This window comes from Bos taurus, chromosome 13, assembly GCF_002263795.3.
Source record: "Bos taurus isolate L1 Dominette 01449 registration number 42190680 breed Hereford chromosome 13, ARS-UCD2.0, whole genome shotgun sequence".
NCBI classification, from domain to species: Eukaryota; Metazoa; Chordata; class Mammalia; order Artiodactyla; family Bovidae; genus Bos; species Bos taurus.
The window spans coordinates 74198697-74216274 of record NC_037340.1 but is presented as its reverse complement, the minus strand read 5'-3'; the positions used below and the strand labels follow the sequence as shown (position 1 = coordinate 74216274).

The 17578-nt window shown below is 44.4% G+C and overlaps 1 protein-coding gene across 1 annotated transcript; it reads left to right on the top strand.

Annotated features, from left to right (window-relative positions):
- Nucleotides 1-1077: 1077 nt before the first annotated feature.
- On the top strand, nt 1078-7953 carry LOC404061 (spleen trypsin inhibitor I). Its single transcript, XM_015474306.2, has 4 exons — nt 1078-1309; nt 3252-3335; nt 6726-6921; nt 7366-7953. Coding segments are annotated over exons 1-4 (453 nt in total). The 5' UTR covers nt 1078-1137; the 3' UTR covers nt 7367-7953.
- Nucleotides 7954-17578: the final 9625 nt, after the last annotated feature.

Here is a 17578-nt window from a genome sequence, read left to right as displayed (position 1 = left end):
TGCTCAAACTCATGTCCATTGAGTTGGTGATGCCATCCAACCATCTCATCCTTTGTTGCCCCCTTCTCCTCCCGCCTTCAGTCTTTCCCAGCATCAGGGTCTTTTCCAATGAGTCGGCTCTTTGCATCAGGTGCCCAAAGTATTGGAGCTTCAGCTTTAGCATCAGTCCTTGCAATGAATATTCAGGGTTTGAATGCTGTTGTTATTAACATTACAAAGGATTCTGACTTCTCAGGGAGAAGGAACATGTTTGTTGTGTCTGTTGCTTCCATAGCAACCCCATGGTGTGGGCAGCACTGATCTCACGTGACACCTGAAAACACAGGGCTCTAGGGGGTTTATATCCTCAGGTACAAAGATAGGAAAAGGCAGAACTGATACCGAAACTGAGGTCCTATGACCCCGAAACCACTGGGAGAGAGGACTGGAGTGGCATTCGGGGGTGGCTTCAGGCAAACTTCCATGGTCTCCTGAGGTCCACTCGGGCAGACAGCTCTCCTGTTTGTGAAACCAGGTGAGGACGGCAGGTGGTCATGCTGTGGAGATGAGTTCAGCTCTCTGCTTCCCCTCTGCCCGCCCCTCCCCTTATTCCTTATGTGAAGCAGTAAACAGGGTTACAACCCAGGAGGACACCACCTTCCCCAGTTAGGTTCCTGCCTGGACCAGTCCCTCGTGAAGTGCAGATGTCCATCCAGTGCAGAAGCTGTGGCAATGGTTGCAGGAAGGTGACCCGTGTCACACCTGTCTTCTGAGCCAGGTGAGGGGGGTCAGGGCATTGAGGCCCAGATGTGATGACACCTACAGGAGGATGGAAAGGAGGACCTGGGCTCACACACTGCCAATCACCTATACATCTTTGACTTGTTCTCATCTACTCATTGACCATCCATCATGTGTTATACACTGCTCTAGGTGCTCAGATGCTCCCTGAGTGACCATATTGAACAAAACTCCATCTGTCTGATCACAATCTGTGTTTACACAAGATGCACAGGCATTGTCAAGTCTGAGAACTGCTGTTACCAGACATTTGATCCCCTGCAGACAGAAGCAAGAGGCATGGTTAGGTGGGGGAATTTCACAATAAACAGGACTGACCCAGCTCCTCCCCTGTCTCACTCCCTTCTTCATCGCCTGATGCAACCTCTCAGCCAGGATATTAAAAGCCAAGTCCATCCCCAGCATCCACAGGAGCCCTCCTGCAAGGCCATGAAGATGAGCCGGCTCTGCCTCTCCGCAGCCCTTCTCTTCCTCCCGGTTATCCTGGTGGACAGCACCCCGGTGTATGAACAGAATACCCAGGACCAAGGTAGGATCACCTTTCCTCTGTAGACTGGAGGGGAATGAGGGGAGTTCTTGGAAGGGGTGGGGTGGATTCTGCCAACCTCTTGGAATGTTTGCTGCCGTGCTGGATGGGGCTTTTGTTTGTTTTGGCTGTATTGCTCTTCCTTGTTGCACGAGGACATTCTCTGCTTCCGGGCTCTACTCTCTGGTCGCGATGTGTAGGCTTCTCCATGGGGTGGCTTCTCTTGTTGCAGAGCAGGGGCTCTAGGCATCCGAGTTCAGTAGTTGCGGTTCACCTGCTTAGTCGCCCCTAGGCATGTGGACTCTTCCCAAACCAATGATAGAACCCATGTCCCTTGCGAGGGCAGGCTGATTCTTAACTACTGGACATCAGGGAACTCTGAAGTTGCAAAGCTTTAACTCCACTCCCATTAGGATTCTCATGAAGAAATATCTTAAAATTAAATACACATGTATATCAAATGGGTTGTGTCAGGGCAATATCTTGTCTGAAACCTGCCACCCACGTGCCCTGTGGCCTAGGAGAAGTCATCTACAGTTTCCTCATCTGAGCAGCAGGTACCTGTAACATGGGTTCTTTGAACATATTGCCAGTCACAATTATAAAGAGTTTATTCACATTTCTTGGCCAATTTTGGTCATTTTCCACCAAAATATGTTCACTTGAAAAGATTTGTCTACCTACTTGCTTGGGGCCAGAAAGCATATATATGTGTGTGTGTCAAATAATGGTTATCCCTCTATTATAAAAATTACTGAGAAAGACCTGGAACTACTGAGCAGAGCAACTACAAGGAAAGCAAGAAACACAATTCTGTGTTGGTTGGCTCGTGGGCCCAAGGCTGATACAGTATTAGCAAAGTTGCCAGACCGTTACCCTTGTCCTCTTTTGATTATCATATTATTATCCATATTTGATTCTTGTCCTGGTTCATGGCCCAAGATTCCAGGCAATTTCGGAATTTTTGTCTTTCATAGACCACAAGATTGTTAAAGAATTGAAATTCAGTATACTCAAAGGGTTGACTAAGAGAATCTTCAATAACAGACTTAAAGCTTTGAACTTTCTGCACCTCTGGGGAGAGAGGAAAGCACAGAGATTGAGACCAATCAACACTGGCTGATGATTTAATCAATATGCCTATTTAGTCAACCATCAATAAAAATCCATAAATACTGTCATTCAGATAGCTTTTGTGGTGGGAACTAATGCTGGTGTTGTGAGGGTGCTGTGCTCACCAGGGCACGGACACTCCAAGCACCTCCACTCCCCCTTTGTCCTACATATCTCCTCCATTTCACTGTTACTGAGTTTTATTGTGTATATTAATCTGAGAACTGTAAGTAAGGGTTTTCATGAGTTTGGTCGACAGTTCTATTGAATTTTTGAGTATGGAGCTGGGGTCATGGAAACTCTCACTTTTAATCACTTGGTCAGAAGCATAAGTGACTTGAGACCACTTGGCTGGCATCTGAAGAGAGGACAGTCTGGATGCCTCAACCCGTGGCATCGACACTAACCCCACAGATTTGGTATCAGAAGTCAATTAGCTGTGGTTCTCCCGTTGGGTGTTGGGAATTGGATGGTGTTGGTGGAGAAATCATGTATTTCATGTCAGGAAAAAACCCAGACTCACCTTCTCCTGTGATATGAGGGCTCACATGAGGCTTGGGGAGAGGTGAGTAGTGAAATATTTCTTAATCAAATAATGATTTTTCCTCTATTATTAAAACTAGTCAGAAAATGTGGAGCGTGGAGGAGAGTAACTGCAGGGAAATGAAGAAACACAGCTCTTGTGTGGTAGGCTGTGGGACCAAGGCTGACATAATATTACGTCTCCAGGCCCTTTCCCTTGTCCTCTTTTGACTGTTATTTTCTTAATCATGTTTGATCTGTTTCATGGACCAGGACTCCTGAAACTTTTGAAATTTATTCTCTTTAATAGGTCTTGTGATGATTTCTGGAAAGCAACTGGAGAAACGTTCAGTAAAGGAGCTCCCAACAGCAGTACTCCAAGAAGAGAATAAGGGTTTGTACTTTCTGCACCTCTGGGGAGAGGGAAGGTCACTGAGAGTGAGAGCAGTCACCAGTGGCCAATGATTCAACTAATAAGCCTATTTCTTGAAACGTCAATATAAATTCACAATTATTTGGATCAGAGAGTATTCCAGGTGGGAATGCAATGATGTAATGTGAGGGTGCTGTGCTCCACTAGGGAATGGAAGTTCCACACACCTCCATTCCTGCTTTGCCCTACAGATCTCCATTTCACTGTTCGTGAATTTTCATGTATATTAATCTGAGACTAGTAAGTAAGGATTTTCCTAAGTTTGGTCACCAGTTCCACTGGTTTATTGAATATGGAGGGATCATGGGACATCCACATTTTAGCCATTTGGTCACAGGCATAAGTAAATTTGGACCACGTGGCTGGCACTAAAATGAGGACAGTATTGAGCCCTCAACCTGTGGGAGCTGCATTAAACTGCATGGATTTCATCTCAGATGTCAATAGATGGGGAACACCAAGTGGGTGTTTGGGGAATTGGTTAGTGGTAGTAGATACACCACCAGATCATGCATCCAGATCATGCAAAATGATCTGGAAAACCTTTAGGAAAAGGCAGGTCTCCCCCAAAACTCAAACACCCATTTAGAGGTTGGAAATTCACCACTTTCTTACTAGCACCTCTGGGGAGAGGGGCAGGCTCTTGAGATTGAGATCCACCAGCAATGGCTGCTAATTCAATAGTTATGATTATTTATTGAAAACATCCATAAAAACTCATATTTATTTGGGTTCAGAGAGATTGCTGGGTTAGTGATCACCTGGACACATTATTTTATTATCCTGTCAGGAGACTGAATGTTAGAGGGAGTTTGAATGTTAGAGGGAGATTGACTATGATGTTGATGTGCTATATGATCAAGGTGATTTTTTTACTAAAAGGAATTCAATTATACCCATTCTATTTAATGACCTTGCACTTGTGGAGAGAATGAAAATGGGAGTTTGTAAGTCCCTATAAAGCACTGTTCTCGGGTTGTGAAAAAAATTTGGCAAGTAGCTTGCTTTCTAGGAGGGAGACAAACAATAGCAAAGGCAAGAAATCCTATGGTAGGTTAGAAGTTTTTTGAAGTTAGAGAGTGATTCGGAGGAAAGATGCTGTGCTTTTTCTCTGCAGGGTCAAGGACACCTTCTGTGATAAGGAAGGTTTGAGCAGAGGCTGCAGAAGAAATGTGGCTGTTGTGTTTGAACGACAACTTGGACCAGGGTGGTTGAAGATGAATGGATGGAGGGGAGGGGAAGGGAGTGGAAGGGAATGAGGCCAAGAGGCCACGGGGGCAGGTCATGAAGAACTTTGTAGGACTTTATAAGAATCAGAATTTGACTCTCGGAGCAAAGAGTAGTCACTGAGGGACTGGTCATAGGAACAATGGGACAGGACTGAATACTGACAGGATCCCTGAGGCTGCAGTACAGAGAGTGCCCGCTAGGGGGCAAAGGGCAGAGACAGAGGCCCAGTGAGCAGGCTCCAGCAGGGGTCAAGTGAGCCATGATGAAGTGTGCATCTATGTTGTTCCCTGGGTCGATTTCAATCCTCTTGAATAACATGAATGTCTTGCTCTGTTGAGGCCTCTATGGAGGCTTCATTACCTAGTCATGATGCATTAAATCATTAGCCATTGGAGATTGTTCCACAGACAGCTCCATTCCCCTCCCTGAGGCTGAGGAAAGGCGAGGAGATGGAGAATAGAAGACCACAGGGGAGGACAGGAGGGTAAGAAGGAAAGGCAGTCCTTTCCTGTGCAATCCAATCTGGGCTTACAAGGGTCTTTCCAAAATCTCCGACCAGAAGACACTTTTATTGTTCTTCTCACATAAGAAATACTGAGATTTTTGGGAACTCAGCGTCAGGAAAAGGATGAAAAGAAAAAAAAAACAAACCTATATTTCTTTTTATGATCACAGTATTCAACGTATTAATAGTATCAACATTCAATTTATACAGTCCTCTAGGGTATCTGGAGAAGGCGATGGCACCCCACTCCAGTACTCTTGCCTGGAAAACCCCATGGACGGAGGAGCCTGGTAGGCTGCAGTCCATGGGGTCGCGAAAAGTCGGATAGGACTGAGCGACTTCACTTTCACTTTTCACTTTCATGCATTGGAGAAGGAAATGACAACCCACTCCAGTGTTCTTGCCTGGAGAATCCCAGGGACGGGGGAGCCTGGTGGGCTGCAGTCCACGGGGTTGCACAGAGTCGGACACGACTGAAGCAACTTAGCAGCAGCAGCAGCAACCTGAGGTATCAGAAGTAAACACACTGGTATGTTTTCTTCATGCCTTTTTTCCCACTAAAGCATGATTCCTTCACATTTTTTAAAATCGACGGTGGAAAGCTTTTACCATCCACATATGCACAGAGAATAGTATTATAAAACCCAGGTATCTAGACCCAGTAATTATTGATACATAAGGAATATTTTTTGACCTGTGATATCTCTCGGTTGTTGTAGAGTTGTGTGTGTGTGTGTTTTATTGAGCATTTATATATTCATTTGACATGTTGTATCTTAGTTTCGGGCCAAAAGCTCAGTAGTTGTGGTCCAGCAGCTTAGTTGTTCCAAGGCATGTAGGACCTCAGTCCCTTAAAAAGGGACCAAATCCAAGACTCCTGTATTGGAAGGCAGATTCTTAACCACTGGACCACGGGTAAGTCCTATAGAAGTCTTTGTTCAGTTCAGTTCAGTTCAGTCGCTCAGTTGTGTCCAACTCTTTTTGACCCCATGGACTGCAGCCTGCCAGGCTTCCCTGTCCATCACCAACTCCCGGAGCCTACTCAAACTCATGTCCATTGTGTTGGTGATGCCATCCAACCATCTCATCCTCTGTCGTCGCCTTCTCCTCCCGCCTTCAATCTTTCCCAGCATCAGGGTCTTTTCCAAAGAGTCGGTTCTTCACATCAGGTGGCCACAGTATTGGAGTTTCAGCTTCAGCATCAGTCCTCCCAATGAATGTTCAGAACTGATTTCATTTAGTATTGACTGGTTTGATCTCCTTGTAGTCCAAGGGACTCTCAAGAGTCTTCTCTAACACCACAATTCAAAGACATCAACTCTTTGGCTTTTAACTTTCTTTATAGTCCAAATCTAATCAAAGGCATTGTACCAATTTTTCTTCAAATACTTCATGAGGAGATACAAATTTGTACATAATTAATATATTGTGTCATGCTTAGCAACATTCATAATTATGTTCCAGAAAGGAGGTTTACAAATGAGCTTTTCAATGTGACCATCTTCTGCAGCCTAACATTCTCTACTGCAAACAAACAGGTGGTTTCAGTTGTTGACCTTGTAGACCAAGCTGTGATGACCATCCTCATAACTGACTCATTGCCCCTCCCATTTCAGCAACTTCTAGGCCTGCTTTCTGCCTGGAGCATAAATTCTCAGGTCCCTGCATTACTCCGGAGATCAGATACTTTTACAATGCCAAGACTGGGCACTGTGAGCACTTTATATACGGTGGCTGTAATGGAAAGAAGAACAACTTCCTCACTGAAGAGGATTGCATTAAGACCTGCGGTCAAGGGGCAGGGTCCCCGTGGTAAGACAGGAGCCAGGGCACAGGAGGAGGGGAAGGGCTGGGGAAAGAGGTGGAGCTCAGGGGGCCACACACCATTCACTCTGCACAGTGTCTTCCTCCTCGCTGGTGACAGAAGAGGCTGCAGTGTCCTGTGAAACCACGCACTGAGCGAGTTTTCCAGGGAGAGGGTGGCAGATGGTCAACCCCGGATGCCTCTTTGTGATCATCTGAGCCTGATCACATGCTCCTATTCTCAGGTGGAACACTGATCAGCCACCCTCCAGGGCAGGTCTGCAGTGTTCCTGAGCACCTTCAGGCCTGGAAAACTCATCTCCGTCTTATTGTCCATTGGGTCATGGGGACTATAATTCCATATTTTTTGGAAAGTCTAGGCTCTGTCATGGTGAACGGTGTCCAGGTCTGGGCTACAATGATGGCACTCAGCAAGTTCCTTTCTTTTTGCAGAGGACATGTGAAGAGTGGTCCCCAGAAACTCAAGTCTGAGATGGATCCCTGCAGCACTGAGCTGTAGCTGCTTCTGAAACAGTTCAGTTTCCTCGTAGTTCTTTTGTCCCCTACCCTCCTCAGCAGAACCTGCCTGTTTCCTTTCCTCCGTGGGTCTACATGCCTTACTTCTTTCTCACCCAGTTGGCTCTAAGATTCATGAGATACAGTCTTCCCTTTATCCTGAGCACTTAACACAGTTTCTGGCACCAAGGAGACAGTTTTTAATTCTTTGAGGAAGGAAGGAAGGAATGAGGAAGCGCATTCCTCCCGACCCAGGCAACTATAGAGCCCGTGGTTTGACACCAGGATTCTTGTCTTAACGCACATCCTCATGACATCTTCACCTTTATCCCCCTCCACACCTTAACTGCTCTCCTTGTGGCTGGCCAGGGTGGTATTTCTGGTATCCAGTCTCAGCATCAGTAATGAAAGAAGTCTTTGCAATAAACAACAAGCTCTTTCCCCCAACAATGATGTTGCAGTTTCTCTTTCTGCAGCTTCAAACCTCGTGGCTTATATTTCAATAAATGCATATTCAAAATCAAACTGACAGGTGTGGAGTCTGTTGTTTGCAACTACAAACCTTAAGCAATAGTTCAGTTCAGTTCAGTCGCTCAGTCATGTCCAACTCTTTGTGACCCCACGGACTGCAGCATGCCAGGCTTCCCTGTCCATCACCAACTCCTAGAGCTTGCTCAAACTCATGTCCATTGTGTCAGTGATGCCACCCAACCATCTCATCCTGTCATCCCCTTCTCCTCCCACTTTCAGTCTTTCCCAGCATCAGGGTCTTTTCCAATGGGTCAGTTCTTCGCATAGGTAGCCAAAGTACTGGAGTTTCAGCTTTAGCATCAGTCCTTCCAATGAATATTCAGGACTGATTTCCTTTAGGATGGACTGGTTTGATCTCCTTGCAGTCCAAAGGACTCTCAAGAATCTTCTCCAACACTGCAGTTCAAAAGCATCAATTCTTAAGTGCTCAGCTTTCCTTATAGTCCTCCAAGTCTCACATCCATACATGACTACTGGAAAAACCATAGCCTTGACTAGACGGATCTTTATTGAGAAAGTAATGTCTCTGCCTTTTAAGATGCTGTCTAGATTGGTCATAGCTTTTCTTCCAAGAAGCAAGCATCTTTTAATTTCATGACTGCAGTCACCATCTGCGGTGAATTTGGAGCCCCAAAGAATAAAGTCTGTCACTGTTTCCATTTTTTTTCCTATCTATTTGCCTTGAAGTGATGGGACCAGATGCCATGATCTTAGTTTTCTGAATGTTGAGTTTTAAGCCAACTTTTTCACTTTTGTCTTTCACTTTCATCAAGAAGCTCTTTAGTTCTTCTTTGCTTTCTGCCATAAGGGTGGTGTCATCTCCATATCTAAGTTATTGATATTTCTCCCAACAATCTTGATTCCAGCTTGTGCTTCATCCAGCCTGGCATTTTGCATGATGTACTCTGCATATAAGTTAAATAAGCAGGGTGACAATATACAGCCTTGATGTACTCCTTTCCCGATTTGGAACCAGTCTGTTGTTCCATGTCCAGTTCTAACTGTTGCTTCTTGACCTGCATACAGTTTTCACAGGAGGCAGGTCAAGTGTTCTGGTATTGCCATTTCTTTAAGAATTTTCCACAGTTTGTTGTGATCCACACAGTCAAAGACTTTGGTGTAGTCAATAAAGCAAAAGTAGACATTTTTCTGGATCTCTCTTACTTTTTCGATGATCCAGCAGATGTTGGCAATTTGATCTCTTGTTCCTCTGCCTTTTCTAAATCCAGCTTGAATATCTGTAAGTTCATGGTTCATGTACTGTTGAGGCCTGTCTTGGAGAATTTTGAGCATTACTTCACTAGCATGTGAGATGAGTGCAATTGTGCAGTAGTTTGAGCATTCTTTGGCATTGCCTTTCTTTGGGATTGAAATTAAAACTGACCTTTTCCAGTACTGTGGCCACTGCTGAGTTTTCCAAATTTGTCGGCATATTGAGTGCAGCACTTTCACAGCATCATCTTTTAGGATTTGAAACAGCTGAACTGGAATTCTATCATGTCCACTAGCTTTGTTCATAGTGAATCCTAAGGCCCAGTTGACTTCACATTCCAGGATGTCTGGCTCTAGGTGAGTGATCACACCATCATTGTTATCTGGGTCATGAAGATCTTTTTCGATTAGTTTGGTGTATTCTTGCCACCTCTTCTTAATATCTTCTGTTTAACCCATAGGCTTCATGGAAATGGTGGTCCTTCTCACTGTTTTGCAGAGCAGTGGGCATTTCCCCTTTCTTCATCACAGAGTGTGCCCTACCAGTTATAGGAAGCAAACCCATTATAGCATCATCGACCTTTTAATAGCCACTCTGAGCTACACAAAAACCTGGGACACAAACACCTCAGTATGAAAGCTTTGGTTCCTTACGTCTAAGTTCAATTCAAATTGGGGGGGTGGGTGGGGAGGTTGTTCTCCTGGGCTCTCAGAAGGAGAATTGGCAGAAGGCTTAGTTGTCCACTTTTCTAAGAATCTGATTTCCTGAGGTCACATGGGGCTTTTTACTTCAATTAAAGAAGGGCAACTACCCTTTAGTGCCCCAAGCTCTGTATTAACATTTTGCCTGAATTATTCTATTAACCATTCTAAGTGTCCTTCAAGAGCGGAAATGGAGGCATGGAGATGACATTAAGTGCTATATTTGCTTCTTAACATGGCAGGTCCCCACTCTCTCAGGTAAAGCCACTTTGATGATATTTTCCTGCTCCTGTCTCAGGGAAGATGTAGGATGGAGGTACTTTAGGAAAACAATATCTTTTTCATGACAGATGGGGAAAGTGAGGCATGGGGACACTGTAAGCACAGTATTATAAAAAACAAGAACACAGAGGATGCTGGTTCTGTTACTTATTTCCTTCCAGTGTTGGGCAAATTTCTCAACATCTCTGAGCTTTCCTTTCTTTGGTTATAACATAAGGATAATGCTTATACTTTTTAATATTTCTCACTGGAGACTGCTAGAAACACCTCCATTCTTAGTTGAACTAGTTGGGTTTATCGCTCACTGCAGTAAGGAACAGGAATCTCCTTGGAAAACAATACAATGTATTAAGAGAAGTTAGAAAGATCTTCTAGTAGATGGGCCGTGTTAGGTGATTTTGGTGAGGGTTTCATCTGCTCTGGGTGGATAGTGTTAGGAAGTGGGCTGTTCTTCACACTGGATACCTTAATGTTAACTCTATAATGGGAAGTCTTGATAGAAGTGAGAGCTGTACTTGGTCAAGATGTAGCAGTCACTCAAGACAAGGGGATGTGTGGTCATTTTGGTGGTTTGTATAATGTAACTTGTTGTGTCTGTGTTCAAACGTAATTACTGAATGTCCTATTCTTGTTTTAATCTTTCACATACACAGAATGAACTTGTCTGATATTGAGGTTCTGTGAAATGTTGATGTTGAGCAGGAAAACAGAAGCCCCACTGTGGTGCCGGGTCAGGCCTTGCAACTCAGAGGTTGCCTTTTGCTTCATCTATCAATCTCATAATATTGTGATCAGAAGAGAAAAGATATGATACATGTTAAATCTTTGGTGCAACTATTGATAAGAGTAACATATTAATAAAGTTAAGATATGAGTGTAGTAATACTAATACTATGAATATATACAGAATCAAATTTTTATTAAAATTATTAATTCATAACTGTAACAGAATATGATTCAGTATTAAAGAAAAGAGATTGGCATTTTTAACTCACTGTGCTGCCATGTAGTCTTGAGCAAGTCATTTTTTTGCCCTGAGCCACAGGTTCTTTTTTAATGAGAAGAGGATGATCATGTCTGCATTAAGAAATCCCCAGATTTGAGTCCTTTTGAGAACCGTGTTGATTATGCTGCTAATGTACTTTGAACACCACAGACCAAAGCAAATTGTCTTGAAGCACACAGTTTTCATTTCCTTGGCTCTGGAGCGCTCTTAAAAGTGCTGTCAGCTGTAGAAAGGAACAAATAGCATTGACTGTCGTAGTGCCAGCTTCTTGAAGTTCACCGTCAGAAAGGTCCCCCAGTGCCAGAGTGGAGTCACAGTTGCTCTTCCAAACAGGTCTCCTTCTTCCTCAGAGGTAACTGAAAGCCCTCTTGCTTCAGTGATTGATCTCACCCAGGTCCAACCCCCTTCCCACTCCACCTTGCCATTATTTGACCCTTTGGTCAAAGGAGTAAAGTGTTAGCTCTCATAATTACTCACTATTATTATTTCAAAAGACTTATACTTGGCAGGGAGAAAAATATATGTCTATGGCCTTGAATGCTTTCATAAGAACCCCACAATGTGAGCAGCACAATTGCATGTAGCAAGTGAAGACATGGGTAATTTGTGGCCCCAGGTCACATAGTTACGGAAATGCAGAAGTGGGACTCAAACTGAGGTCCTGTGATTCCAAAACCATGGAGAGACCGGAGTTGGGGTGCAGGTGACCTTCCAAGGTCCCTGAGATCCACTCAGGCAGGCAGCTCTCCTGTTGGTGAAACCAGTCAAGGGGTGGTGGGTGAGCGTACTGTGGAGACATGTTTGTCTATCTGTTTCCCTCCTGCCTTCTCCTTTTACTCTTTTTTTTCTACCCAGAATATCAGGGTTTGAGCCCCAGATGGAGATTCTCTTCCTCTGGCTCACCATCTGCCTGGACCATTGCCAGGTAAAGAGCTGGTGTCTGTCCAGTAGAGATGCTGCCACAATGGTTCCAGGAAGCCTGACACATCACACTTGTGAAGTAGGTGGGGTTAAGGCGTTGATGTCAGGATGTAAAGACACCTTCAGGAAGCTGAAAAAACCAATATAATATTATAAAGTAATTAGCCTCCAATTAAAATAAATAAATTTATATTAAAAAAAAAGGACCTGAGCTAACACATCGCTGATCCTGTCCTTTGATTTGGTCTCGCCACTCACTGACCACTCATAACATGCCATGCATTACTCTAGGTCCTGGGATGCTCCCTGAGTGACCATATTGGACAAAACTCCACCTGGGGAATTGCAATCTGTTTTTCCACAGGAGTCATAGGCACAGTCAAGTCTGAGCAGTGTTGTTACTCGGCCCTTGGCCCCAGCAGGCAGAAGTAGGAAGACTGATTAGGCAGGGAGGTTAAGCATGAAGAAGACTAGCTCAGCTCTTTCCTTCTCCTCTCCCCTGCTCCTCACCTGATCCCATCACACAGCTGGGCTATGGAAAGCTCAGCCAGCCCCCAGCTTTCCTCAGAAGTCCTCCTGCAAGGCCACCAAGATGAGCCAGATTCTGCCTCTCTGTAGGCCTCACCCCCAGGGGCTGAAACCTGCATCTGGGCCCAGGTTAAGTCCTGGATCACCTCTCCTCCACAGGTGGGGTAACAGGGTTGAGGGGAGTCCATAGAAGGGGATGGGGAGTAGGAGTGGGATGCGTACAGCAAACCCTTTCTGAATTCATCCTAATAAATTGGGCAGTTTTTCCTCCAGGGACATTTGTGATTCTCAAAAGGTATAATTATGTGTTCAGCTTGAAAAAAAAAAAAAAAAAAGTATTCCACCTGATTCTATAAGATAAGGGCCCTCATCTCTGAGACCCTATTCCTGATCCCTACCTTGACCCTGACCCTCACTGTCATGTCATAACAGGATCCATAATTGATCCTTGTCTGTGTTTAGGCCCCAGGTCTCCTGAGACTTTTGGAATTTACTGAATATCTGTAAGTCATGAGACAAGTAAAAGATAGGACCTTAGATAGTGTCTGGATAGGAATGGACTCCAAAACATGCCATCAGGTGATTAGAGAGAATGATCAACCTCTCCCCAGAGAGAAGAGAAGGTACTGATATTGAGTTCAATCACCAATGGCCAATGATTCTGTCAACTTGCCTACTTCCAACTCTCAATTAAAACTCATAAACTTTGGGTTCAGAGAGCTTTCGAGGAAGTGATAACATCAAGGGATTGTGAGGGGGGAGAGTCCTGAGAGAGTATGGAGGCTTGGCACTCCCAACTCCCCCAGTTACCCTACACTTCTTCTCCATTTGGCTATCTCTGAGTTTTATGATTTAACATAACTAGGGACAGTAAGTAAAAGGCTTTCCTGAGTTCTGTGAGTGGCTCTAATAAGTAATTGAACATGGGAGTTTGGTCATGGAACCTCTGAGTTCATAGCCAGTTGGTCACAGCAGTGAGTGACTGCAGGATTTGTGATCAACACTTGAAAGTATGGGCAGTCCTCAGGGACTGAGCCCTCACCTGAGGCTTCTAGACTACTTCTATGGATTTAGTGTCAGAAGTGAATTGATTCCTGGAATTTCAGTGGGTGTTGGGGATTCAGTTGCTTGTTGGCAGAGACCCTGCATATTTCAAGTCTGGAAAAACACCCAGACTCACTCTTCTCTCCCATTTGTGTCTTGTGTGAGGGTCAGGGCTCTGGGACTAAAATTATGTGGGCCCAAGCACCCAGCAAGAAAGAAAGTGATGTTGCTCAGTTGTGTACAACTCTTTGCGACCCCATGGACTGTAGCCTACCAGGCTCCTCTGTCCATGGGATTTTCCAGGCAAGAGTACTAGAGTGGCTTGCCATTTCCTTCTCCAGGGGATCTTCCTGACTCAGGGACCAAACCCAGGTCTCCCACATTGCAAGCAGACACTTTACCATCTGAGCCACCAGGGAACCCCTTCCCAGTTCTCTGTGTTTTCAGAATATCTGGCAGAATCAGGTACTTGATTAAATGGGTTGTGACAGGAGTCTTGTCTGATTCTACCACCTACATGCTGTGTGTCCCAGGATAAGTCATCTACACTTTCCTCAGCTGAACAGTGGGACTGTAGGACCTTGTGATCAGAGATTTTTGAAAGGATTACCAGTCATGAGTATAAAAGTTTGCACATTTGTGGTCAGTGATGTCCATTTTCCACCTAAATGTCTTAGTCCAAAAGACTAGCCTTTCTTCATTTCCTCACCACCTCTCTAAAACAATTTATCTGCCAAATATGATAACATTTCTCCATTACAAAATTTATCAGAATGTTGAGTGACAGTTGAGTGTCTTCCTTCCAAAGGCAACTGCAGGCAGAGCAGGAAATGCAGTACATCCCTGAACTTGCTCAGGGCACCAGACTGTTCTTTTTAGGCTGGTACAGTACGAGTTAAGACTCAAGGCATTTCCCTTTCTTGTCCTGTCAGACTATTATTTCATTTTCCTATCAGATATAGGATGTTACAGGAGACTCAAAATTACATAAACAGGCCTCATCATCAAATAGACTAACAGGAATTTTATTATATCCAGTCTCTTCAGTGACTCTGCACTTGGCATGAGAATGACATGGGAGATTAATTTATCTGACAAATATTTATCAAATATTTATGATTTTGCCCCAGAAGGCATATTTCTTGGTGTAGGGGAACAGCTGTAAACAAAACATAGTAAAATAATATGCTATCTAAGAGGCTGACAGACAATGAAGATGGGAAAATCCTATGCCAGATGGTGATGAGTATTCTGAAGAAAGAGTGATGGGGATTCAGGAAGCTTAGAGGGTCAGGGAAACACTCTGGAATAAAGAGGCCTTGAACAGAGGCTGCCAAAAATGAGCCTGGTGTGTTTGAGCAGCAACCAGAACCAGGGTGGCTGGAGCTGAGTGGGTGAGGGGAGGGGAGTGGAAGGGAATGAGGCAGAGAGGCCACGGGTGCAGGTCGTGAGGAGCCTTTGCAGGACTTCATAAGAATCCGAATTTGAGAGGAGCTAGAGGGACCCGATGGACGTGAGTTTGAGTGAACTCCCGTCTTCTGGGATCTGGCATTTCTAGGGGTTCCGGGCGCCAGAGACCGTGGGGCTCCCATGGAGACTGCCTCGCCGCCAGCGGGACCTGGCGGCCCGCAGCCATAAGCGCAGGGATCCACCTGCCTGCTGCTCTGGATCAAGGGCAAACTCTTCCCCTGGCTGCAGGACTCTGACCTGTTTCTCTGACCTGTGTCCAAAGAGAATAGGAATAGTTTGAAAACAGTTGCTTAGGTCAAATGTTGTCCTTGCGTATATGTGGGGTAGCCATCACCAGCCAGTATTTGGCAGAAAGATACAAAGTGAATACCCCCATGCTTCAGAGCTTTATCAACTATTGCTTGCTGTTTCTAATTTATACAGTGATGCTGGCATTTCAATCAGTGATAATCTTTTTATACATCTTGAAAAAGTAATGGTGGAAGTACATCCTGCTTGGACTAGCTGATGTAGAGGCTAATTACCTGATTGTCAGAGCATACCAGTACACGACTCTAACTAGTGTCCAGGTGGCTCAGTGGTAAAAAGAATCTGCCTTCAAGCAGGAGATGCAGGTTTCATCTCTGGGTGGGGAAGGTTCCCTGTAGAAGGAAATGACAACCCACTCCAGTATTTTCACCTGGAAAATCCTAGGGACAGAGGAGCCTGGTGGGAAAGACGGGAAATCTTTTATAAGACAGACATCATAGGAGGCCCATGAAAAACTCAGAATTTCATAGAGATTAAAAACCAGGAGTTACCTAGAACATACAGTTCATCACAAATAATATTAAAGTGTAATTTTAGCTATGAATAATAAGAGTACTGGCAATATCAAGGGTGTAGCAAGTATTTTCTGGACCCAGGATCAACAGGTGATAGAGGAGTATATGATGAAGATGAAGTGGTATTTGCTTTTTTGTATTGCTTTGGGATTCCTGTGTTGATGGCTCTTTCAGGGTTTATTCTTTATGCAAGATACAGAGTGATCCACTTCATTGCTGTGGCTGTCAGTCTGCTGGGCATAGGAACTATGGTTGGTGCAGACATATTAGCAGGGAGGGAAGACAATTCAGATTGATTGTGGAATATAAGGATAGTGTCAGCATTCACCGGGACTGGAAAATTGCCCTGCCCAATGTGGATATACAGGGTTGACTTCCTTTAGGATTGACTGGTTTGATCTTGCTGTCCAAGGGACTCTCAAGAAGCTTCTCCAGCACCACAGTTTGAAAGCATTAATTCTTCCACACTCAGCCTTCTTTATGGTCCAACTCTTGTGTCCATACCTGACTAGTGAAAAACCATAGTTTTGACTATATGGAACTTTGTTGGCATAGTAATGTCTCTGCTTTTTAATACACTGTCTAGGTTTGTCATAGCTTTTTTCCAAGGAGCATGCGTCTTAATTTCATGGCTGCAGTCACTGTTTCCATTGTTTCTCCATCTATTTGCCATGAAGTGATGGAACTGGATACTTTGGCCACCTGATGTGAAGAGCTGACTCCTTGGGAAAGACCCTGATGCTGGGAAAGATTGAAGGTGGGAGGAGAAGGGGACGACAGAGGATGAGATGGTTGGATGGCATCACCGAATCAAGGGATGTGAGTTTGAGTAAACTCTGGGAGTTGGTGATGGACTGGGAGGCCTGGCGTGCTGCAGTCCATGGGGTCACAAAGAGTTGGACACAACTGAGTGACTGAACTGAACTGATGGAACTGGATGCCATGATCTTAGTTTTTTGAATGCTGAGAATTATGTCAGCTTTTTGCACTCTCCTCTTTCACCTTCATCAAGAGGCTCTTTAGTTCCTCCTCACTTTCTGCCATTAGGGCGGTGTCATCTGCATATCTGAGGTTGTTGATATTTATCCCAGCAATTTTGAGGCTATCTTGTGATTCATCCAGCCTGGCATTTCACATGATGTCCTCTGAATATAAATTAAATAAACAGGGTAACAATATACAGCCTTGACGTACTCCTTTCCCAATTTTTAACCAGTCTGTTGTTTCATATCCGGTTCTAACTGTTGCTTCTTGACCTGGGTATAGATTTCTCAGGAGGCAGGTAAGGTGTTCTGGTATTGCCATCTCTTTAAGAATTTTCCAGTTTGTTGTGTTCCACACAAGTAAAGGCTTTGGTATAGTCAATGAAGCAGATGTTTTTCTGGAATACCCTTGCTTTTTCTCTGAGCCAACAGATATTGGCAATTTGGTCCCTGGTTCCCCTGCCTTTTCTAAATCCAGCCATGTGATAATTACTTCTTATTAATGAAAAGAGATTGGTTTAAGTAACTCACTTGGGCAAGTCATTTCATCTCTTGGAAGCACAGATTCCTTCTTTGTAAAGAAGGATGATGGTGTCTGCGTTAAGAAATCCCCAGACTTGATTAATTTTGAGGACTATGTTGATTAT